This window comes from Oreochromis aureus, linkage group 3 (assembly GCF_013358895.1).
Source record: "Oreochromis aureus strain Israel breed Guangdong linkage group 3, ZZ_aureus, whole genome shotgun sequence".
Classification (NCBI taxonomy): Eukaryota; Metazoa; Chordata; class Actinopteri; order Cichliformes; family Cichlidae; genus Oreochromis; species Oreochromis aureus.
The window spans coordinates 74,365,009-74,389,289 of record NC_052944.1 but is presented as its reverse complement, the minus strand read 5'-3'; the positions used below and the strand labels follow the sequence as shown (position 1 = coordinate 74,389,289).

At 41.5% G+C, this 24,281-nt stretch overlaps 2 protein-coding genes across 2 annotated transcripts; one reads left to right on the top strand and one right to left on the bottom strand.

The window, feature by feature from the left end:
- Window positions 1-467: 467 nt before the first annotated feature.
- On the bottom strand, window positions 468-4,901 carry LOC120437555 (myelin-oligodendrocyte glycoprotein-like). Its single transcript, XM_039608129.1, has 3 exons — window positions 4,718-4,901; window positions 2,929-3,261; window positions 468-2,690 (listed from the first exon to the last, which is right to left on the bottom strand). Exons 1-3 carry the CDS (start codon window positions 4,788-4,790, stop codon window positions 2,554-2,556), a joined length of 543 nt encoding a protein of 180 aa, XP_039464063.1. The 5' UTR covers window positions 4,791-4,901; the 3' UTR covers window positions 468-2,553.
- A 7,108-nt stretch (window positions 4,902-12,009) lies between these two features.
- Window positions 12,010-15,055, top strand: LOC120437547. Its single transcript, XM_039608112.1, has one exon. The coding sequence runs from the start codon at window positions 12,106-12,108 to the stop codon at window positions 13,903-13,905; it is 1,800 nt and encodes a 599-aa protein (XP_039464046.1). The 5' UTR covers window positions 12,010-12,105; the 3' UTR covers window positions 13,906-15,055.
- The last annotated feature ends 9,226 nt before the right edge of the window (window positions 15,056-24,281 follow it).

Below are 24,281 nucleotides of genomic sequence, written 5' to 3'. Positions count from 1 at the left end.
GTGTTTTTGCAGTTTTTTTAATAAGTTGGGAGTTATATGCAGTCCTGTTTTCAATTTGGATTCTATTAATTTAGCTTATTAATATTTTCCGATGGCCCATTGTGTGGCATGTATATGGCCTTGTTCCTCTTGATTGCTTTTGCTGGGACTCCCATTTCTCTTATTTGTGTTTGTTTTGTAACTAAATGTCTACATACTTGAAAAGTTTGTTGCAGCATCGTCTTCTGTGTTAGGTTCATTAGAGTCATGGATTGAGCCACTCGAAGATATTTGAGGGTTTGTTCTAACCTGGAAACTAAGTTTCACTTTCATTGTAGCCTAATGTGTCAGCAAAGTTGCCATGTGTCACTTTGTTTCTGCTTGTAACACTTTTGAAGCAACCAATTTGAGGTGTCCTCCCCTTGAGCCCATGTTAAAAGGCTGGCTTCACTACACACCACAGAAAGAGAAACAGAACAAGTGAGTGATGATTTTCAAATATTACTTTTATTTCTGTAGTGCAGCACATTGCAGAAAAGCATTAACAAGCGAACATTCCAGTATATCATACATATAAACAAAAATCACATTCATGCTCCAGACTGCAGCAGTCAGTCATAAATCAATCAACAAAAATGAGTCAAAACTATTTACTTTGAACATTTTTCATATCTCACATGTTCCTGTGTACAAAGTAAATATCTTTAGATTAAAAAAAAATCTATCCATGTGTATGATCTCCAGACCTGAAAGAACAAAACACATCAGACTTCTTGTGTTTTCCTTTTAAAATAGTTTTTTTACTCCATCGTTTCTTTTCTGCATCTTTTTTATTGTACTGACACTTCCTCACTGGTCCCATTTAGTGGTTTGTTTACTTCCTGTTGTTTCACCATCGTCACTGATGTTACTGCTGTTTGCACCAAAGTTCTGCATTATTTAAACATGAACGTGGATATTTGACCTGGTTTAATGTGTTCACCCCTCAGTCTGCTGAGAGGATCACCACTCATCTCTTTAGTTAGTCTGTTAGTGTAGTGATGTGTAATAAATGCATTTTTTAATGTTTGAAGTTACGAACAGCTGCAGTGAGTGCTTAGAGCCACTAGATGTACAGATGGATAGAAAATAGTTTGAAAAGCCTTTACTTTGCTCACACGAGTCACGTTTGACATCAAATTGTTACCTAGAAAGAAGAGTTACATTAACTAGTTACTTACAGGAAAAGGATGGAATCAGAAACTGTGTAGTGTTTGTGATCCTGGCTGTCGACTCTATTTCAGACTTCCTCTAAGCTACACTGACATCACTCCTCCTTTGCTTTGAACTATTCACAGCTGAACACAGCGTAACTGTAAAACCACAGAGTTGAACTTCCTGTTAGGATGTTCTGCTCTAAATGCTCCCTCACTTTTTGTCTCTATGACAAACTAAAAATGATAAAAGGATCAGCTGACATGCATGACGCCAGTTTTTATGTTATAGCATGAAAATGTTTTAGTTTTAATTTAGTATTTTAGTGTCTTCTGCTCCTTACATAGTGTAGTAAAGTTTCCTTTATGCAGTGGGTTTGTCTTTAGTGTCTGGTCGTTCTGGCATTTTAAGCTGAAAAGCTTCACAAAGGTCAGAGGTTACAAATTCAATTCTCTGAGTAACACATCCATATCATAACCTGCTATAATGTTTCTATTATAATGAATAAATAATAAACTTAGCTGCTATTGGGGAACAAACATGTTCCAATATCCCCACTGGGTGGCTTTGGAAAATGCAGCTTTGCTGCTTTTCAGCTGACGACCTCATCAAAGGTGATTCATACGACACCAAAGTAAATAAACAATAAACAGGCTGTTAAGTTACAGAAAGCTCCTGTTTTTTCACCATCTAGTACAGAAATTTATTAGAGAAACTTCAGAGGTGCTGGTAAAGTTGCACTTCTCTTTCTTACACTGAGATATGTCAGATTAAATGTGAATTTAAACTACTTTACATCGAGGGGAGTTTAATGTGGCCCACGATGTAAAACCAATTTGACATCCCTGCCCCAGAGTCATTCACTAATATTAATGAACTGGTAAACAACATGCTGTCATTCAAACAGGGTTCATCTTCACTTTTAAGGTCAGTATTCATTCAGATCTGCCAGTGACAGTGATGGAAGAGCAACACCTCCACCTTTTAAATACATTAAATGGAAAGGATTTATAATACGGTGGGCGGTTCCATGTCACTGTGATAGATCTGGATAGATGATGAACATTAGAGGTACACAATATTTTACCTTCATACAATAAAATATTTCAGGTGTTAGAGGTCATTGAGTTACACATAGAGCAGGTGAAACTTGTCAATTATTATGTCCTAATATTTTTTTTCCAGGATTTTTCTCAATTATAGCGATTCGGGTAAATGATGCATCATTTGTCTGAACTCTGTAGTGATGTCATGTAGTGTGATCCAGGATTAAATTAAACAATTAGTTTTTAAACCAGTGTTGTTTTGTAAGTTTAGTGTTTTGTTAGTTTACACATACTAAACCGTAGAGACATTTGAAACCTGCTGTTCATGAGGATGCTAGTTAAAATCCCGGTTCTGTTGTTTATGTTTTCTGTAGATCACAAAACCAACAACAGCAGCAACAAGAAGCACAGCAGGAACACTCAGACCAACGATGAGTCCAACAGGTGCAACTGTGAGTTCTGCTGTCTGACCTGCAGGTGAGAAACAGGTGTGAGGTGTCAGCTGTCAGGTAGGTGATGAGTGAAGAACAGAACAGAATCCATTTCCTCTTCAAACTGCTGTCAGACATTATCTACTGCACTCTGATCACATCACTCAGACCAGCTGCTTTCTACAAAGTCTCATCAACAACATCTTTAGAAACAAACATCAACAACCAGGAAGCAGCTTCACCTCTGATCACACACACACTCAACTCTACTCACTCACCTGAAACAGTCAGGCTGACAGTGTTGATGATCTCCCATGAATCTGTCACTCCGTTGAAAATATCACAATTGTATGATCCACCATCAGCAGTCGTCACATTCTTCAGAATCAAAGATACGTCTCCATCCTTCATCTGTCTGTCCTGCAGATCCACCCGGTTCTTAAAAGATGGATGCTGCTCTTCTGGATCCAGCTGCTCATCCCGGAACAGAAGCACATATTCATCTCCCAGGTCAGCTCTGCTCCACTTCACAGCTCTGATGGTTTTGTCTGGTGATACTCGACATGGTAGAACTACGTCCTGTCCAGACTCAGCTGTGGTAGTGCTCTGGGCTGAAAAAGGAAACAACACAGAGCACAGAGGTTAAAGGTCAAAGTACAACTGTTCAGTTCTACAGCAGCCAATCAGAGACAGGATCAGTGACCAGTGAACCCCACTGAACCAAAGAAGAGGAAAAAAAACCCCCAAAACTTCATGTACTTTATTTTAGAAGAAAGTCGCCAAACCTTTGAATCTGTAAGTCAGATCAGACTCCTGTTATATAAAAGCAGTTTTCAGTTCTCTCTGGGTAGTCTGGCTTCCTCCCACAGTCCACAGACATGCAGTTAGTTGCGTAATAAGTATTAAATCATATATATTAAAGACATTTTTGAGGACACAGGAGAATCTGATGATCTGACTCTTTGGGAAAGAGGAAGAAATAAGCAGATGTGGGCAGCTGGGCGAAGTTTCAGTTCTCAGTGGAGAAGATCATTGCGGTGACACTCACTAGAAAGCATAGAGGATGGGACTGGTTTATTTGTTTGTATGGGGAAAAACAGAAAGGAGTGGGTATTGATAACGTCACCTGTGGCTGCTGTGGAGGTGGAAGTAGAACAGAAGCCACTTGACCTTACAGTTGGGCTGTGTGAAATTTTTCCAACCGACATTCGTCAGTCCAATAAATGACAATAGGTGACTTTTTGATGGGCGGAGCAACATAATCATGCACAGACTGATTTGCCTGTTTAGAATTTATATATTTTATTTGGAGGGAATATTTTACCTTCTGTTCTTGTTTGTTTCAGTATTAATATGGCTGCTTGTTGGATCATTCATTTATTTATTTGAGATGCATCAAATCGCACTAAAGATTTAACTTTACATCTGAGACTTTTTTTAAATGTTTGCTGGGTTTCCACAGAGGATATTTTACCTGGTAACTGGGAGACACAGAGAGCAAGGAGAGGTTGTTCTGGGTGAGAAGGTGAGAATACAGCAGTGGGACTGGACCTCGGTGCACAACAGTCTACCAGCTACACCACCTGAGACTCTGCTGAGCTCGCGAATAATGCTTCCTTCATTGTCTCCTTTAGCAGAGGAGAAACTGGGAGCATCCTTAATGAAAGGAGAGGGAAATGCAGCTACATGATTCCTGAAAACAAACCACCAGATCAAAGTGCATCTTCAGGACTTTGTAGTTTCATCCACTTCTATATTAAAATTATCAATCGGTCTGATTCGCTGAGCTACTCCTTATCAGGTCTCCTGCACATCCGTCCTTCGCCTCGTGACGTCTGTCATGGCGGGCAGGGTGAAGAGATTATGACAGGAGGCTTTCTGTTTGTTTGTGTCGTTTATGTGAACGAAGCTCGGGCCTCGGAGGTTTCGCTGTCCTGAGCCAGCTTGTATGTTTCTATTTTATTTTATTTTTTAAAGTGACAGTTGTTTACAGTAAACAACAGGAATGTTCGCGGCCTGCCGTTGTGGTGTAACCGAAGAGAAAGTGGAAGCTGGAGGAGAACTCACCGTCAGCGGCGAAAACCACGACGAAGAGGATCGGCAGAGCCCAGCAGAGAGACGCGAGTGTTAGTGAAGCCATTCCCGTTTATCCCGGTACATCCCAAACTCTAACACACTCTATGGATTCAATAGTTTTCAACTTTAACAATGGAGGAAACCCGTGGACGCGACCACTGAGCGATACTGTTGGTACGGAAATACGTACCAACAGTGTTTCAATGTTCCTGAGTGGGTTTTTGGGTGGTTTTTGGTTTTTTTGTAAGTCTAAAAATGTTTATAAACATAAATATTCTGCAGTCGAAATGTATATTTATAAAGGATTTATATGTAAAATAATCTGTAATGTCATATACGGTGGATCATGCATATGCGCAGGCGTTCACGTGCCTGGGCTGAGTGCTACGTGTTATCATCATTTTATTTTGTCCTTGCCACGCCTTTAAATTTCCCCTGGAACAGAAAACGAAGCAGTGCGTGTGCTTTTATTTTGACAGGATCCACCACGATTCCTGTTCTAGAGAATGTGTCGTGGAATCTTTATTTTTTGTTTTTCACAGTGGGTTCACACTAAAACAAAAACCCAACAGGATATTTTCTGTGAGTTGACAGAAACTTTCTCTTCTTCTGTAATTTTAAATATTTATTTCTTACAATTTAAATCATGCTGACACATTTCTTTCATTTACCACAACAGAATTTCTTTATCATGTAGTAAAAAATTAAGAGGTATTGTTGAAATTGCTCTCTGTCTAGTTAACTTAGACCAAAGTTAACTTAGACCAAAACTTCTGGTCTCACCACTGGCGCCATTGTCCACGTACACGTATACATCGAGGGCTAGCAGGAGGGGCTATGCCCTTACCTGCTGCTCTCTGGCAGGTAGCTCCATGCCCTCCTGGGTTTTAAATGCACCTTAGAACACACATGCATCAACACTACATACGAGCGGGCGGAGGGAGGTTTGGAGTCTTCACACACCCCCGTTCTCTGTTGCCTGTTGGGGCGGGGGGGCTAGGAGGAGGAGTTGGCCATCCGATTGGGGTCTGGAATGTGGGGCCTCCCTGCTGCTGTGGAGTCGGGGCGGTCTGCTTCTCCCCACCCCAGAGAAAAGGGTAACACTACCTGGGTCTGGGTGCAGTTTCCCCCTCCAGGGGCAAGGGTACCTAGACCTGGGGTATAGAGTATAGCTCGGTCACTCTGGCACAGCTGGCTGCCGGCGGAGCTCACGGGCACGTCACTGCAACCCCCCCTGGCTTCTGCTCCGCGGCTGCTGAGTGACCCCTCATCTGGGGCTGTCCTCAGCTCTTTCTGGGATAGTGGTGCAGCTGCCCCTCTGCTGGTCTTCCTTGGTCTCTTGTGTTCTGGGGGCCTCTGGATGTCTGGAGCCTGGATCTCCACTATACCTGCTTCATGCCCTGGAGGCCCCCCACACCCTCTAGCAGATCATCACTTGGCTAATGCGTACCCAGCTTAATATCATTCTTTAAGTGTGTGTGTGTGGGGAGTGAGTGGGAGGGTGGGGTGCTTTTAACCATGTAAAGTACTTTGTGCTACAGTTTTTTTTTTTTATGATTATGATATATTAATACAAGCGTCCATGCTCACAGGTGTACACACAGGTGCTCACACACACAAACTACACCCTTTTGGCTCCTACCTCAAAGCACACTGTGCGCTGTCGATCTTACGTGCTGCACAATAATGTTTAATATTTAGTATTTACTGTTATATTCACATAGATCATTGTGATGTTGTTTATTATGTTGCTCTGTTTCTTTTGCTTGTTTTCTCTTATTTCTTTCTCAACAGGTGATCCAGGTGATTGATATATGTATTTTTTGTCTGTTTGTTTTGTTTTTGTCCTTTATCACTGTTCCTCTTCCCCGCATTTTTCTTTCCCTACCTCTCTTTCTTTCCCCCAGTCATGTCTGTCCCGTGTGTAGCAAGTGAAAATAAAATAAAATAAACAATAAAAGCAAAGGTGAATGAAATGGACCAATGTGGCAAGGCTGGGATGGTCCATTTGGTAAATCCGTTGGGCATCTTTCTTTGCCTTTAGACAATAATTCTGATGGCAAAACAACCAAACGGGGACAGGCAAAAAAAAAAAAAGAAGAAGAAGAAGAAAAACAGAAACTGCTCTCTGTTTTCTTACACTAAAATATCTCAGGGATTAGTTAAAAATCTTTACACTGACAAAAGAGGAGCTTGACTAGTCTGACCCACTTAAGTCCTTTATCCTACTCCAGGATTTCTCTGTAGCCAATCCACAAATAGTTGAAACATTTAAACTGCCTATTTTAAAACACCAAATATCCCCTAAACTATCATCCTAAAACACTTTAATAACATTTGAAGTCATCTTACTACATCATCCTTAACGATATATATGGCTTACAGCTATGTGTGATCACTCCTGCATCTATTAGTCTAATCAGGCACAACGTAGACAGAGGTAACATGACAAAGTAGCTGAGGACATGTGAATCAGTGATTCTCATGCCAGTGATTGTCTGAAAGGTGGGCTACAGAGAGAGGCAATAATAATAAGACTAACAGCATTAATAATATATACATATGACTGAATTCTTGCTTCTAATGACAGTTTGATCCCAGAGGACACGTTTATAGGAAAAGATACATTTTCATAGTGTTATGCCTTTTGGTCAAAAGTCAGTAGTTAGTGCATAGTCTGACTAAGTTACGTAAGCAAGGTGATAAATAAGTTCAAAGTTAAGAAATATTATAAGTAATTCATGCTAAAAACAGTTAAGATGTGTGTGTTTGAAATTTGCTCAGAGTGAGACATCGTTATCACAAGCGATCTTTGTATTGTACGTACGGAAATGAGAGCGAGGGAGCGCTCTGATCATTCACCTATCTTTGACGTATTTTCGCTGTTAATGTTGTGAAAAGTGCTTCGGCAGTATTAAAACTGTGAATAAGCTCATGTACATGCTAAAAGTGCTCTACACGCTTGTACCTTGGGAAACGTTAGTCTTTGTGAGTATTAATGTGTTCAGAAATAACTTTTATATGTGTTTACCTGGAGTTAACTGTGATGCTAATGTAACGCACGTGTTAAGCTAGGCTAATCATTAAGTTTGTCATTAAGATGTGTATTAGCTAGCAATTTATTTTCATATTCTGTATATTTCAGTTACAAATAAGAAATAGAAAGGAGAAGCCTTGAGAGAGGATAAGGCTTCAAAAGATCTTCATTAAAAGCAAGAAAAGCAAGCCTTGTGTGGAAGATCTCATCTATTTTGTTCGCTGGCTGTCTAGCTTCACATGGTCACGTGTCGTGAGGGCAGCACAGTAAAAAGACGCCCTACTCAGCGGGTTCAAGCATACAGAGCTACTTTAAGCAACATGAGTCTACGCTCAGGAAGAAATTATCTAAAAGACTACGCTGCTGAAGAGCTAGACGAAGCAGCCGGTGGTGAACAGCAACCAGACATCGCCACTCAATCAGCTACAATGCAGCAACAGTCTCAGCCATTCGACACCAAGTCGCAGAAATCCAGAACATCGACAAGGCGGTCTCAACGGACATCCTCATCAACAGCTTCTGCAGCTGCAAGGGCCTACGCCAAAGCTCAAGCAGCACGAGCTCAACTGGCCTTCATGAAAAGGAAGCTAATGCAATGAAACAGAGAGCTGAACTGGATGCTCATCTACATGTCCTCCAGTGCCAAAAAGCAATAGCCGCAGCTGAAGCAGAGGCCTCAGCCTATGAAGAAGCAGAGATTCAGAGCGGGGAGCTCTATGGAGAACTCTGTGAGGAAGTTGAGCCCATCAGTGCAGTGCACCGCACTAACGAATATGTTCAACAACAATGTGAGTTACTCTACTCAGACACTCAGCACGACCCAGCACAGCTTCCTAAAGGGAATGACAATGAAGTAGATGTACAAGACAGTACACAAATAACTAATCCTTTTATAACCAACACTCAGACAAAATCACCACCTGTAAACAGAGAAAGAAAACAGGAGCAAACAGTGAACACATGTGTAGTCGACACGTACTGGTCCAACTCCACAAAGCACACCCCCAACCTTAACAACTGCTTACCTGAAGCAAGTGAAACGCAACAGTTTGCAAAATACCTAATTCGCAAAGAACTAGTCAGCACAGGTCTTTTGCAATTTGATGACAAACCTGAAAACTATTGGGCATGGAAAACCTCATTCATCAGCGCAACCAAAGACCTAAATTTGTCTCCAAGAGAGGAATTAGACTTGCTAACGAAATGGTTGGGTCCAACATCATCCGAACAGGCTAAGCGGATTCGTGCTGTGCACACCCTCAATCCTGCTGCAGGTGCGAAGATGGTCTGGCAGCGCCTTGAAGAGTGCTACGGCTCACCTGAGGCTATTGAGGATGCACTCTTAAAAAAGGTAGAGGACTTTCCTAAACTCACAAATAAAGACAATGTTAAGCTGCAAGAACTTAGTGACATCTTATTGGAGCTACAGTGTGCTAAACAAGATGGCGCACTCCCAGGACTTGCTTACCTGGACACAGCTAGAGGAGTCAGGCAAATAGTGGATAAACTTCCCTTCAACCTACAGGAAAGGTGGACAACTGTAGGAACACAGTACAAGGAGACTCATAGTGTGTCATTTCCTCCTTTCTCAGTTTTCACACAATTTGTCCAACGGCAAGCGAAAATGAGGAATGACCCAAGCTTTGCTATGTCCAAGGCCAACACCCATGTCCCTTCTCCCACAGAAAAACTGAGGTCATATAGTCGCAAACCTACTGTGTCAGCACACAAAATGGACATTACGGCAGAGCCCGACCAGAATAATCTCAGTCCAAAGAACATGGAGGAACCGGATCGTCAGTGCCCAATCCACAAAAAACCACATCCACTCAAAAAGTGTAAACTTTTTAGAGACAAACCCATTGAAGAAAGACAAGCCTATCTCAAAGAGCATCACATCTGCTACAGATGCTGTGGGTCTGTCCAACACATTGCAAAAACTGTAAAGCAGTGGTTAAGTGTATCGAGTGTGACAGCCTTAAACACTTATCTGCAATGCATCCTGGTCCTACTCCTGCCTCTAAGAGTACTACACCAGGAAACAACGACAATGAAGAGCAAACTGAGAGCTCACCTTCAGTCGAGTCGAAGTGCACAGAGGTATGTGGCCAAAGTGATAGCCCACGTTCATGTTCTAAGATCAGTTTAGTCAAAGTGTATCCCGCAGGCCATAAAGAGAGAGCTATAAAAATGTATGCAGTAATAGATGATCAGTCCAACAGGTCACTGGCTAAGTCAGATTTTTTCAGCCTTTTCAAAATCAATGCCAGACCCACTCCATACACCTTAAAGACTTGCTCTGGCAGAGAACAAACCTCAGGTAGGAGAGCTGTGAACTTCTTCCTCGAGTCCTTGGATGGAGAAGTCAACATCCAGCTACCCCCTTTAATTGAATGTGACTCTGTCCCAGACAATAGATCTGAAATACCCTCTCCAGAGATTGCCCAGCATCACCCACATCTTCTTCCAGTCGCAGATAACATCCCACCTGTTGACCACCACGCCCCAATCCTTTTACTCCTAGGACGAGACGTCATCAGGGTCCATAAGGTACGTGAGCAAATCAACGGACCCAACAATGCACCATACGCCCAAAAGCTAGACCTGGGTTGGGTTATTGTGGGGGAGGTGTGTTTAGGAAAAGCGCACAGTCAGTCAGAGGTCAATGTCTACAAAACACACACCTTAGATAATGGACGTGCATCCTATTTTGAGCCTTGCCCAAACACAATTCACGTTAAAGAGAATTATGGGGTCACTATGAATGCTACCTGCGTCACAGACGATTTGGGAGACTTTGTGTTTGTTAGATCTGAGGGTGATAACAAACAAGCCATGTCTATCGACGACAAAGCATTCCTGACAATAATGGGCAATGAAGTTTATCAAAACCAAGAGAACAGCTGGGTTGCACCTTTACCCTTTCGCTCACCGAGAAGGAGGCTCCTGACAACAGAGAACAAGCCCTAAAACGCCTCTGCTCTCTCCGAAGACTTTGGAAAAGAAACCAGAAATGAAAGATCACTACATCCAATTCATGCAGAAAATGTTGGATAACGATCAAGCCGAGCCTGCCCTGCCTCTGCCAGAAAATAAAGAACATTGGTATCTGCCCACTTTTGGTGTATACCACCCACAGAAGCCACAACAAATACGAGTTGTGTTCGATTCAAGTGCAGAATGTGATGGAATTTCGCTCAATCAAGTGCTTCTTGGCGGACCTGATTTGAACAACTCCCTGTTGGGAGTGCTGTTGCGCTTCCGCAAAGAGCCCATAGCCCTGACAGCTGACGTGCAGCAAATGTTTTACTGCTTCACAGTCGCGAAGACCACAGAGATTATCTGCGTTATCTGTGGTATGAGGACAATGACATTACAAAGAACATAGTCGAGTTTAGAATGAAGGTCCACGTGTTTGGAAACAGCCCGTCGCCCGCTGTTGCCATCTACTGCATGAGACAGGCAGCACAACAGGGTGAACGAGAACACGGATCCGATGCAAGACAGTTTGTTGAGCGCCAGTTTTATGTTGACGATGGGCTCACATCAGTCGCCACGCCAGAGGAAGCAGTCAACCTGCTCACAAGAACGCAAAACATGTTAGCAGAGTCTAACTTGCGCCTTCACAAAGTGGCATCAAACTGCAGTCAAGTCATGGAAGCTTTCCCTGTTGAGGACCGTGCAAAGGACCTGAAAGATTTAGACCTAGGAGTAGACCCTCTTCCAGTTCAGAGAAGCTTGGGACTCTGTTGGAACCTACAATCTGACAGCTTCACTTACCAGGTGTCAAATGAGAGCAAACCATTCACACGGAGGGGAGTATTGTCGACAGTTAATAGCCTCTATGACCCTTTGGGATTTGCTGCTCCCATAATAATGCAGGGCAAAGCATTACTCAGAGAACTGTCATCTGATGGGAAAGACTGGGACACACTCTTACCCCCTGAGAAGCAGGAGAGGTGGGACTCATGGAAAGACTCTTTGAAAGCCCTTGAGAACCTCCAAATACCAAGGTGCTACAGCCCAGGTACGTTAAGTACAACAAAAGCGAAAGAACTATGCATTTTCTGTGATGCCTCCACTGTAGCTATAGGTGCAGTAGTCTATCTGCGTACAGTTGACAGTGAAGGACAGTGTCATACTGGGTTTGTAATGGGGAAGTCTAAACTTCGCACCCGCCCGCACACACTGTACCACGCCTGGAACTATGTGCTGCTGTGCTCATGTGGAAATGTTTGAGCTCATCAGAGACGAGTTAGACATTAAAGTAGACAATGTGACATTTTACACAGACAGTAGGATTGTGTTGGGGTACATACACAACACCTCCAGACGATTCTACATGTATGTTGCCAACAGGGTTACGCGCATTAGAGCATCTACCCATCCGAGTCAATGGCATTATGTACCAACTGAGTTAAATCCAGCTGACCAAGCCACTCGGTTCATTCCAGCAGCAGACCTGCAGAGCAGTACCTGGTTCTCAGGTCCACCCTTTCTGTACTCTGACACACACACAGAACCACACACTGGCCCTTTCACGCTCATCGAACCTGAAAAAGACAGAGAGATACGTCCAGAAATAAAAGTCATGAAAACTACTGTAGCAGAGCCACAGTTAGGTTCTAACCGTTTCAAAAAGTACTCAAACTGGACCACTCTTTGCAGAGTCATAGCCAGACTCATTCATGTAGTTACATCCTTTGCACAAAAGACAAGTGGACAAAGGGGATGGAAAAGTTTCAGTGAGACACCAAACGTCCAAGAACTCACCCAAGCCAAAGTAGTCATCATTCGAGCTGTCCAACAAGAAGCTTACAAAGGGACACTTGAAAACATTAAAGAAGGAAAGAAGGACAGTGGCATATTTGACACACTCAAAAAGCTCAATCCTGTAGTGGGCAAAGACAGTCTCTTACGAGTCGGTGGACGTCTTTCCGCTGCCGATCTCACAGAAAATGAAAAGCACCCTCTGATTATCCCATCTACCAGCCACATCGCCATGCTAATTGTAACTCACTATCATGAACAAGTAGCTCATCAAGGAAGACACATAACTGAAGGAGCTATCCGTGGTGCTGGGTACTGGATAATTGGAGGGAAGCGACTCGTGTCATCAGTCATTCATAAGTGTGTCACATGTCGCAAGTTGCGAGGCAAAATGCAGATCCAGAAAATGGCAGACTTGCCCGCAGACCGAGTCACCCCTGAACCACCCTTTACCACTGTAGGCCTACATGTGTTTGGGCCATGGACAATTGTGACGCGTCGTACAAGAGGTGGTTGTTCCCAGAACAAACGTTGGGCTGTGTTATTCACATGCATGTCAACTAGGGCTGTGCATATCGAACTGATAGAGACTATGTCTGCTGATAGTTTTATCAATGCATTAAGAAGGCTCTTCTCTATTCGGGGCCCAGCCAAGTTTCTGCGCTCAGACAGAGGCACCAATTTTGTGGGCGCTTGTAAGGAATTAGGGCTAAACTCAGGGAACAAAGCAGTAGGGAAGTACCTGCAAGGGAAAGGGTGTGTTTGGACATTCAACCCCCCTCATGCGTCTCACATGGGAGGCTCGTGGGAGCGCCTTATAGGGGTAGCCAGGCGCATTCTGGATGCAATGTTGTCACGGACTGAACAAACACGTCTTACTCATGAAGTGTTGTGCACCTTCATGGCTGAGGTGATGGCAGTTATTAATGCAAGGCCTCTTGTCCCCATATCCACTGACCCTGACAGTCCTGCAGTACTCACTCCAGGAATGTTACTAACGCAGAAGATGAGTGCTGTGTCTGCTCCACTCGGGAACTTTTCATCAGGGCAGTTGTTTGGGAAACAATGGAAACATGTTCAACAACTTGCTGATACCTTTTGGAAAAGGTGGAAAGGAGAATATTTGTCTACCTTACAAAGTCGTGCAAAATGGACAGAGACTAGACCTAATGTCAAAGAAGGAGATGTGGTCCTGCTGAAGGACTCCCAAGCCAGCAGAAACGAATGGCCCATGGGACTAATAGTAAAAACATTCCCCAGCAGCGACAAGAAGGTCCGAAAAGTGGAAGTGCGGACTGTAAAAGATGGGACTGTTAAAATGTTTCTCAGACCAGTTTCAGAGATTGTTGTTTTGCTTGCAGAGACTGAATGAATATTCTTCGATGCTAAATAATGTTTGAATGTGTTGTATTGATGTTTATTGTGATATAATGTGTTATATCAAGCGGGGAGTGTTATGCCTTTTGGTCAAAAGTCAGTAGTTAGTGCATAGTCTGACTAAGTTACGTAAGCAAGGTGATAAATAAGTTCAAAGTTAAGAAATATTATAAGTAATTCATGCTAAAAACAGTTAAGATGTGTGTGTTTGAAATTTGCTCAGAGTGAGACATCGTTATCACAAGCGATCTTTGTATTGTACGTACGGAAATGAGAGCGAGGGAGCGCTCTGATCATTCACCTATCTTTGACGTATTTTCGCTGTTAATGCTGTGAAAAGTGCTTCGGCAGTATTAAAACTGTGAATAAGCTCATGTACATGCTAAAAGTGCTCTACACGCTTGTACCTTGGGAAACGTTAGTCTTTGTGAGTATTAATGTGTTCAGAAATAACTTTTATATGTGTTTACCTGGAGTTAACTGTGATGCTAATGTAACGCACGTGTTAAGCTAGGCTAATCATTAAGTTTGTCATTAAGATGTGTATTAGCTAGCAATTTATTTTCATATTCTGTATATTTCAGTTACAAATAAGAAATAGAAAGGAGAAGCCTTGAGAGAGGATAAGGCTTCAAAAGATCTTCATGAAAAGCAAGAAAAGCAAGCCTTGTGTGGAAGATCTCATCTATTTTGTTCGCTGGCTGTCTAGCTTCACATGGTCACGTGTCGTGAGGGCAGCACACATAGGCTGAATTTATCATAACTATTTTATGACCCTGAAGAATCCTTCTGTTTGGTTCTGATGACTGATAGAACACTATAATTCACATTTTAAATTAAAATAAATAAATAACATGCTGGGGATCCTAATTCAGGGGCACTGCCATTGGGTGAGAGACGAGGTACCCCAGTGAGTCACAGGGCTAACACAAAGAGACGGGCTGCCATTCACACTTAGTGATTCAGGCTGTGGGAGGAAGTCTGTGTACCTGAAGAGAACCCACACAGACACTGGCCAGATGAGGACTCAAACCCAGGACCTTTGTGATATTTATTTAATTTTAAAAATTGTCTTCAGTTAACTGTTCCTGATATGAAGACATGAAAATGCAATTAGGTCTGTATGTTTTTGTAAAATGTCTCTGTACAGCACCACAGTGGATTTTAATCATACAGCAACACTGTGATGAAGCTCAGACTTTCAGCTTTGATGCAGTTCTCTGTTCTCAGAGTGGATAAAGTAACTGGACGACTGACTGACAGCAGTTTCATTATAACTTTGTTTAGTTTTTCTGATGACGTCTCTGAGGGCCTTACATTTAAAATTACAGTCAAACTTTATAAAGTACAAACACACTGAATCAGCTTCAGATATCACGGCTGCTTCATAAATGCTGAGGGAACAATCCTCACCTGGTCATGAAGCTGCTGTCAGTCGTCCCATTACTCATCAGCCTCTGCAGGAGACTGTGTATGAAAACGGCCAAAGCTCCTAATGCTGAAAGTCTGCACTTCACTTACACTTTGATTGACTGAAATCTCACTTTGGTGGTGAGCAGAGGCAAAACTACGACGACTGCAACTTATTTTATCATCATTATTTAGTTAAAGCTGACTCGTGTATGTGAACAAGTGTCTGGTTACATAAACTCAGAAAAGAGTTACAGCTCAAACATGGCCGTCATCGCTGCGCTCCTGTAACTAAAAATGACACACCTGATGATGATGATGATGATGATGATGATGATGAAGATAGTGACGGTGAGATGGTCTGAGGCTCATGTCTCCTGCAGTCGATGGTTGGTCTGACGTTCAGGTTCAAGCTCAGGAGAACACAGGATTAAGATGTCAGTGAATAGACTAGAAAAGCAGAGTAAAAGTACTGAGTTACAGTAACTGAGTAAAATTACAATATTACATTTAAGATAAATGAAATATTTTTCTCCTAATAAAATAAAAGGGAAAACGTGATTTCATTACGAAGGTTGGAGTTTTATTTAAAGAGGAATAAACAACCTGTAAATGTTTAGATAGTTTCTGATATTTCATTTTCCTGTTTCTGACGGGATCCAGTGTCACTGAAGTCAAATCCATTCATAAAAATGAGTGAAGTCAGTTAAAAGGAGCAGTGATCACTGGTTTAAATTAACTTCATGTACTTATTAATGGTGTTTAAAAGATGGTTTTTAATCAAACTGCTTTAGATTGATGGCCTGTGGTCACAGACATGTTACTTCCCCTTATAAGATTAGCAACCCTGTGAGGAAACGCCTGCAACGTCTTTTTTCTGTCCCCCAGAAAAAGAAAAATTGAGCTCCTTTAGTTTCTGTTTAAACCACAAACAGCTCAACCACAAACACTAACGGTCACTTTGTGCAGCACTAAAAATTTAAAGGCAGTTATAGTTGACTAAATGGATGAAAATGTTAAATGTCATATTTCATACTCTCAGCTGTGTTGATATAATGAGTGAATGATTTGAGCTTTTCACTGCCTGCTGTGTTTCCTCGACTCCTGAGCAAAGATAAAGAGTCAGTTCAGACCTGCAGTTGGTCCTCGTGGTGTTTTGAACTTGAATTCAGCCTGATTTGTTTTTCATGTCTTCTCCTCCATCATCAGTTATCAGGAGAGCAGACAGTCAAAGTACAAGAATTCAAACAAACACAGAGATTCTACTTACAGAGCAGACACAGCACAGATGTTTCCTTCATCGTCCTTCTCACTCATTTCAGCTTTTTTTCATTTCTCTCACTGACACCAAGTAAAGCCCGCCCTCTTCCTCTGAGTCTGTTTCTTCCTCTATTTGTACAGAGTTATTGGTGGATTTCTAACCTCTTAATGATTCATTCATGTGATACATCTATTTCAGAATATAAACTTGTTATTGCAAAACATTTTATATTAAGTTGCTTGTTTCTGTGATAATTGTAGCTGGGATATAATTAACACCATCCTGTTGGTGGACAAAGTTTGAAGCTGGTCAGGCATCAGTTACGCACCCCGGCCCCCTGTCTGTCTCTTGTGTTTACAACTAAAGTCATTTGTCTCAGAAACAGCAGCATGTGTCAACATGTGTCAGCACAGAGAACTGGTCATCTACACCTGCAGGTGATGCTCCTCACAGCTGCTGCTCGTAGTCTTTCTCCACAGTATCACAGGAGGTCTGTTTCATCGCTGTGTCAGCTACATATCAACAGTGTTGGGCAAGTTACTTAGAAAAACTAATTAATTATAGTTACTAGTTACTTCTTCAAAAAAGTAACTGAGTTAGTAACTGAGTTACAATATTCTAAAAGTAATTAATTACTACTAACTATTGCATTACTTTAAAAAAAAGTTTAACCCTCTGGGGTCCAGGGTATAATTGGCCATTTTTAATTACTTTTGATTTTCCCTCCACATTTCACCTTCAAAAACTATTTACTTTGCCTTGTTTGGTATCATTCTTTTCAGCACAACCTCACGTGCCTGAATTTACAGTTATGTAATCCGAACCAACTTTTCAGTGGTATGGTCCTCATCTGTGGAACAGCCTGTCGGAGGAGCTCAGGGCCGCAGAGAACGTTCATGTTTTTAAGAACAGGCTCAAGACCGACCTTTTTAATTTAGCTTTTACCTAACGTTTATGCTTATTTATTCTATGCTGTTATTCTATTTATACTATTAGTTTAGGTTTTACCTAATATTTATTGATTTTATTCTTATTCATTTTTTTATCTTCTTACTCTATATTTATATTGTATCCCATTCTTATTTATTTTATCTCTTTATCCTGCTTATATTCTTATTAGGTCATATCTCCAGTGTGTTGTGGGCCCTGTGGATCCTCTCAGCCTGGCTGGGGGGCTTCTTTGCCTCCCTCCTGCTGTGTGCCCAGCCTGGAGGCTGGGGTCTGTGACCGGCTCCCGGTGCAGACGGCTGCCTGTGATAGTCTTTTCTCACTTGGCTAATGCGTACCTAGCCCAATTTTACTTATTAAGTGTGCGTGTGTCTGTCTGTGTGTGTGTGGGGTGGGGGTGGGGGTGGGGGGCTGCTTTTAACTATGTAAAGCACTTTGTGCTACATTTTTTGTATGAAAAGTGCTTTATAAATAAAGATTGATTGATTGATGTTTTCATTTTGGCATACTGTATTAACACAATTGATCCAAAATCAGACAAAAAACATAAAACCAGAGAAGAAAAAGTTATATTTTACTGTAACAACCACAAACATGTTTAATGAATCATATTGCATAGCTTTAATTCAAATATAAATTGTCAATTTTAAAATCCTATGCACAAGTTTTACAAACAACAAAGTTATTTGCATCCATTTACCTTGATTTTTTAAAATAACCATTTCAAACTATTTACAGAACAATCAGCTGTTCTTCAATAAGATGCCACAAATTATTTGTGCCACTCCAAAAAAATCATTTCTGTCCACTATAAAGGAGAACATCACAGCCTGATACCTGCAGGTCTGACAGCAGCAGGTGTATCACTGCTGTTTCTACCTGGAGACAGCAGTCGCCTCATTGTTCTGACACACAACACAAAACACAACACTACACACTAACTACACAAGACAACACATTAACTACACACTCCAAACACGCTAAACGTCACAAATCTCTCATGTCTCAAAACTCGCTCTCTCTCTTTTTCTGCTGTCTCTCTCTCTCTCTCTCTCTCGCGTCACTCCTAAAACTTCCCCTGTTTTTTTTGTTGTTGTTTTTTTGCTCATAAGCAGAGAGTGCTTGCTAGCGCTGTCCTTAGACCAGGGATCTGCAACCTTTAACACCCAAAGAGCCATTTGGACCCGGTTTCCACGCAAAAGAAAACACTGGGAGCCGCAAATACTTTTTGACATCTAAAATGAAGATAACACTGTATATATTGTTTTCTACCTTTGTGTGAACAACTAAGGTGTGCTGCTTATGAAATCCATGAAGTGCTACAGAGAAAATTACATTTTATTTATGTAATTAACACATTTTCAACTCTTAAAGAAATATAACAAAAGGAAAGACACCCAGCTGAACTAAAATGATCCAGCAAACAAAAACTGTTGTGAGCCGCCACCCTTATATCTCCTTTGGGCTTTTGGAGCCTTGACCTGACTTTTAAAAAATAACTGGAAAAAAGCACTATGCTGCTGAAAGATGAAAAATAGATATTTGCAAAATTCTGCCTAAATATGTATTTTACCTGGTTAATGTGTGTGGCGGGGCGTGGTCTGCAGCGCCGCTGCAGGGGAGGCGGATGCACCTGAGCGGCACCCGCAATCACACCTCGCCGCCTTTACATCTGTGCTCTCTATGCTGTTGTGTTGGTATGTGTCCGGCTGTGAGCTGCAAAGCTACAGCCGGCTGTATGCGTACAGCAACCGTGTGTGAAAAGTGGTCAATAAAGAGATGCTGAAAAGCATGTTCATGGAAAAATCGTCAGGTCTGCCATGATATGCTTACAATGGGACTTCTGCTCCTGAACCTCTGCGCACAGCGTCTGCAAATCGGGGCTGTATGAAGTCACTTTCATCTTTACGCAGGACTGTAAGCTGTCGTCTGTGAGCCGTGAGCGGTGTTTGTCTTTAACATAGTTCATGGTGGAGAACAGCTGCTGACATAATGTGGATCCGAAGATCCGTAATTGGCCTACCTGGGGTTGAAAGTCTCGATAAATGCACGGCGTTTCGGCGGGTATACCGGCTTCCGCGAGTGTGACTCTTATTTTGAGCGATGAAAAAATAATAGAATATAATTTTATTTTTATATTTCAATATCACAATAATCTTCCAATTTAGAACTGCGAGTTAAAAAAGAACTAACATAAATAAAATACACTTCAGCTAAATACTTCTAATTTATTTACCCAAACCACGCGGAGCCGCAGTATAAGGACTAAAGAGCCGCATGCGGCTCCGGAGCCGCAGGTTGCCGACCCCTGGCATAGACAGTAAACATGACGAAACTATAGAGGAAAAAACACAGCGTATATATTGTTTATCATGACTCTGGTTTTACATGGCCTATCAACACAATTTAAAAACTGGTATATATCACCTTGTTGCTTTGTCTTTAAGTGGTCATGTGATTGACTTACCACGACTACTTTATTCTTCCTCAGTCAAACAGCAGCACTCATGCGATTGTTTTGCCCCCTGAGCTCCAGGTGTTGTGCTAGACAGTGATCGTGATTAGCGTCCGTGGGAGCGCGCAGCTGCTTAAAGCTGTAGCGTCCAGATTACTTACAGCTACTTCCGTGCAGCTGATATAAGATGCGATAAGCTGAACACAGCTTCAACTGTCTGTTTGTTGAAAAATAGTAACGGACCACGTTTCCTTGTTAGTAACTGTAACAGCGTTGTAACGATAGGAATAGTAATTAGTCAGATTACTCGTTACTGAAAAACGTAACGCCGTTAGTAACGCCATTATTCCCATCACTGCATATCAGTCATCTCCAGCTTGTCCTCCTGCACCATCTACAGATTTAACCCCTTCAGTGTATGTTGGGAATTCCCTTTTTCTACATTTCACAGCTCTGATGTTTCAGGTCTCGGTGTGTCACTCCTCAGACGGAGGTTGTTTCATAATCTTTCTGTGGTTTTATGAAACAATAAGGAAGAAAAACTGATTGTTTCACAGTTGTGGGTAGTTTCACACTGTGTTATCAGGCTGCTGAGGATGTTTGTCTGAGTGTTTGTGTTATCAATCATTGCTGCTGCAGCGTGGTGCTGATGCAGGCCTCACACTGTCACAGGAAGGAGGAAGTGAAACTGACACAGACGGTAAAACCTTCTTGTTACAGCGTTTCTCTCGTCTGCTGGGGATGAAGAATCATTACACAACACTGAGAAGTTATTCTGGATCTGAACAGATGGAAAAGTGTCGCATTGGAGCGCTTTCATAATCAATGTGACCTTTTGGCCCATGAGGTCAGCTCATCATCGCCCCCTGTTGGTTATTTTGTGAGCTGAGGTTTCATGCAGGTCACACAAAAGGCTGGAATTTTAAATAAGAAGGAATAAACATCGTGAAAGAGAAATTAAATGTTGAATTAAGTCAAACATAAACTTGTTTTTTAAAACAATCCCCGAAGGTCGACTTTGTTTTAAAGCCAATCATATCACAGCAGTTGTTTGAAATCAGCTGTAGGTTAAAATTTATATTTTTAACTTTTTATGTTCAGTGTTTTCAGAGAGCCTCACAGCAAATAAAGAGTTCAGATTTAGTGTTTCTTAACTTTCATTTCTTTATTATTTGCTTGTTTGTTTTTCCTTCCACAGTAAAAAGTGTCACACTGACTTATTAAGTCATACAGGTTCCAGTTATCACCATCTCCACCCAGAAAATGATGACATAGTTATAGTCAAGTGGTGTGTCAGTGTGGTTTACTAATAAAGAGAACACGAATTACAAAGTAGAACAGAACTGCAAATTAATAATGCAAAACAAGGCAGCTCCGAATTGGTCTCGGCCACTAGAGGGCAGCACATAGTCAGAAACAGGCAATGTTCCCTCTAAGCTGCACACGTGTGCAATTGCGCACTGCTGGCACGGTCTCTGCGCAGAAAAAATCTGCGTTGCGCACAAAAAATCTCACCTGAATTGAAATTAAAATTAATACTTTAACAATTCTGTTTTGCAGTGTTAGTCAGTGAGTGACTGGCTGCTCCCATATGGGATTAGAACGATACCACCTTATCCCATAGTCCAGCCAATGATGCGATTCACATTCGTATATACGCAGCTAATCAACGTCGTTGACAGGCTATGACAGCGTCCTGATGTGCCGACACCGGCGTTTTAGCTAGCAAAGCGGCGTGGCTGATGTGGAGTGAAGCCACATTAATGACAACGTGTACAACCATTGGAGATGTGAGCAGGACAGACGAACAATTGACGGAAAAGTGTGGACTTTATACCAGTTTTTAAATTGTGTTGATAGGCCAGTAAAACCAGAGTTATGATAAAAATATCTGCAATGTTTGGTTTTCTTCCTGAATACTATCGTTGTTTATATTTACTGCGGGAAGAAACGGTAAAAACGGCGTTTTATAAGGAAAAAGGCTCGAAAGCCTGTGAGCAAACACAAACCCCACCCCCCTCTCACTTTCCTATTCGTCCAAAAAAGTACCATGTCGACCAATCAAAAAATGATATGGCAACGTGGCATCTAGTTGTTAAGAAACGGGGGGAAGTTTTAGGAGTGACGGCGGTGTTTTGAGATGTGAGAGATTTGAGACGTTTAGCGCAAATCTTGTGTAGTTAGTGTGTAGTGTAGTCAATAGTTTTGTTTTGTGTCAGAACAATGAGGCGACTGCTGAATGTTACAGGTGTTACAGGAGTGATACATCTCCTGTTGTCAGGCCTGCAGGTATCAGGCTGTTGTTCTCCTTTATCTCATAGTGGACAGAAATTATTTTTTGGAGTGGCACAAATAATTTGTGTGGCATCAAATTTGATGCAGAACAGCTGATTGTTCTGTAAATAGTTTGAAATGTTTGTTTAAAAAAACGCCTGGGCTGCATTTAAAAAAATAAACAGCTGCAAAAAACTTTGTTGTTTGCCAAATTGAGTTACTTTTTTGAAGAAATAACTATATAATTAATTGCCCAGCATTGGTCATTATATACTGTATTTGGCAGACAGAGAGTTACAGGACTCTCTCCAAGACCACAGACTCATAATACAAGTCAGAGCTTTATGAAAAAAAAAAAAAAAAAAAAAAAGAAAGTTGTGTTTTCGAAATTGGAGTTAAAGTTATTTTTACTTCCAATAGTGTTAACATACTACACAGGTCAATGACTACATTTTTTTTTACATTTTCATTGTAAGTGGGCTAAAGCAGTTTAAAAATAGTCTAACATAAATGTAAATGCTGTAATTTAATTATTCTAACAAATCATGTAACTTGGATGGATTTGATGCTGGTGTGACTGATGTTTAATGTTCATGTTTAATGCGTCTGCTGTCGCTCACAGTGGTCCAAGGGTCGCTCAGGGAGTTTGTGTTCGCTCAGACACGTGAAAAATTCGAGGGAACATTGCTAACAGGCTTTGTCCACATTTTATGCCCACATGGCCCCTCATACAGGTTTTAGTGATTCACAAAAAGGCCTTTTATTTTGTTTTTGTGTGATGTGCAAGCACATTTTAGTTTTTAATAAATAACCCACTTTAACACCTAACCTGTACTGACTTTTATTTCCTCTTAAATAAGGCCCCTGCATCATTCTCCATGATGTTTCTCTGGTGCTACTGACATGTTGTAATGGTTGTTTCATTTTGCAGCAGTGACAAAGATGGACGAGGCAGGTGAACACTACTCAGATGCAGAGATGGGCAGTAACGCGTCACACTGACAGTTACTGTAATCTGATTACTTTTTTCAAGTAACGAGTAAAGTGAGGGATTACTATTACAAAAAAGGTAATTAGATTACTGTTACTTTCCTGTAAGCACGCTGCGTTACTAAAACCGTGATTTTTTTGCCAGAGTGTCTCATGACAATGATGTAAGCGAGTGTGACGTTTGTGACAACAGCTGTGTGCAGATCAACAATGGATAATATATCGAGTGCGGGAGAGAGTATGAGCATGCAGCGTTTAAAGCGTGGAAGTTCTGACCTTACTTTGAGTTTGATTCCGTAAAAGTGACAAAAACATTAGCGTCCGCTGTTCACTGCGTGGGAATGAAACTTCTTTTTACAGCGAAAAAAACCCCTAAACTTCCGAGCAAGCACCGAGAACGCTACCACAGAATGGGAAATTCACAGAGAAACTCCCGGATCCTTCCACTCACATGACGGCTGCGGCACACTTGCACCAGGGTAAACCTCCGCCTGCTATACAGGTTAAAATAGAGCAACAGGACCGCTGGGTCTTTGATTGTATTTATTTTCTGCTGTGTTTTACTTGCATTTATTTGAAGGACTGAGTGTAAACACAAAAAAAATATTTTATTTTATGTGCTGGAATGTGCAGAAAATAGGTTTAAATGTTAAACAAACTTCTTCCAGTCAGTTGCATATAATTGCATTTTTACTTCATGGATAAAGTTAGAAGATTAAAACTAATAAAACTAAAACTAAATCTCAGAAACATGCTGCACAGCCAGATATTTCCTCCACATGGCAAATTAACTGGTTTCTTCTTGTTCTTTTTTTCATGTATGAAGCAGCTGCTCTGCTGTAACACTCAATGTTACCAGTAGATGGCAGCAAATTTAGCCTGAGCCTCTCCTCCAGGAGGAGGAATGAACTCAAAAAACCTTTCAAAGGACATCAACGTGGTGACAGCAGCCGTTTTTTCTCCTCTTTCACTGGTAATTGTAAAATTTAATTAGGCTTTTTTGGGGTTTTTTTTGTTTTGTTTTGTTTTGTTT

Bases quoted from the DNA above. Each gene is read 5' to 3' on its own strand.
- LOC120437547 (XM_039608112.1), top strand. From the start codon at position 12,106: ATGTATGTTGCCAACAGGGTTACGCGCATTAGAGCATCTACCCATCCG.
- LOC120437555 (XM_039608129.1), bottom strand. From the start codon at position 4,790: ATGGCTTCACTAACACTCGCGTCTCTCTGCTGGGCTCTGCCGATCCTC. The intron at 3,262-4,717 runs GTGAGTTCTCCT...TTCCTTTTTCAG, and splicing joins CGTGGTTTTCGCCGCTGACG to CCCAGAGCACTACCACAGCT. The intron at 2,691-2,928 runs GTGAGTGAGTAG...TCTCACCTGCAG, and splicing joins TGTCAGCCTGACTGTTTCAG to GTCAGACAGCAGAACTCACA.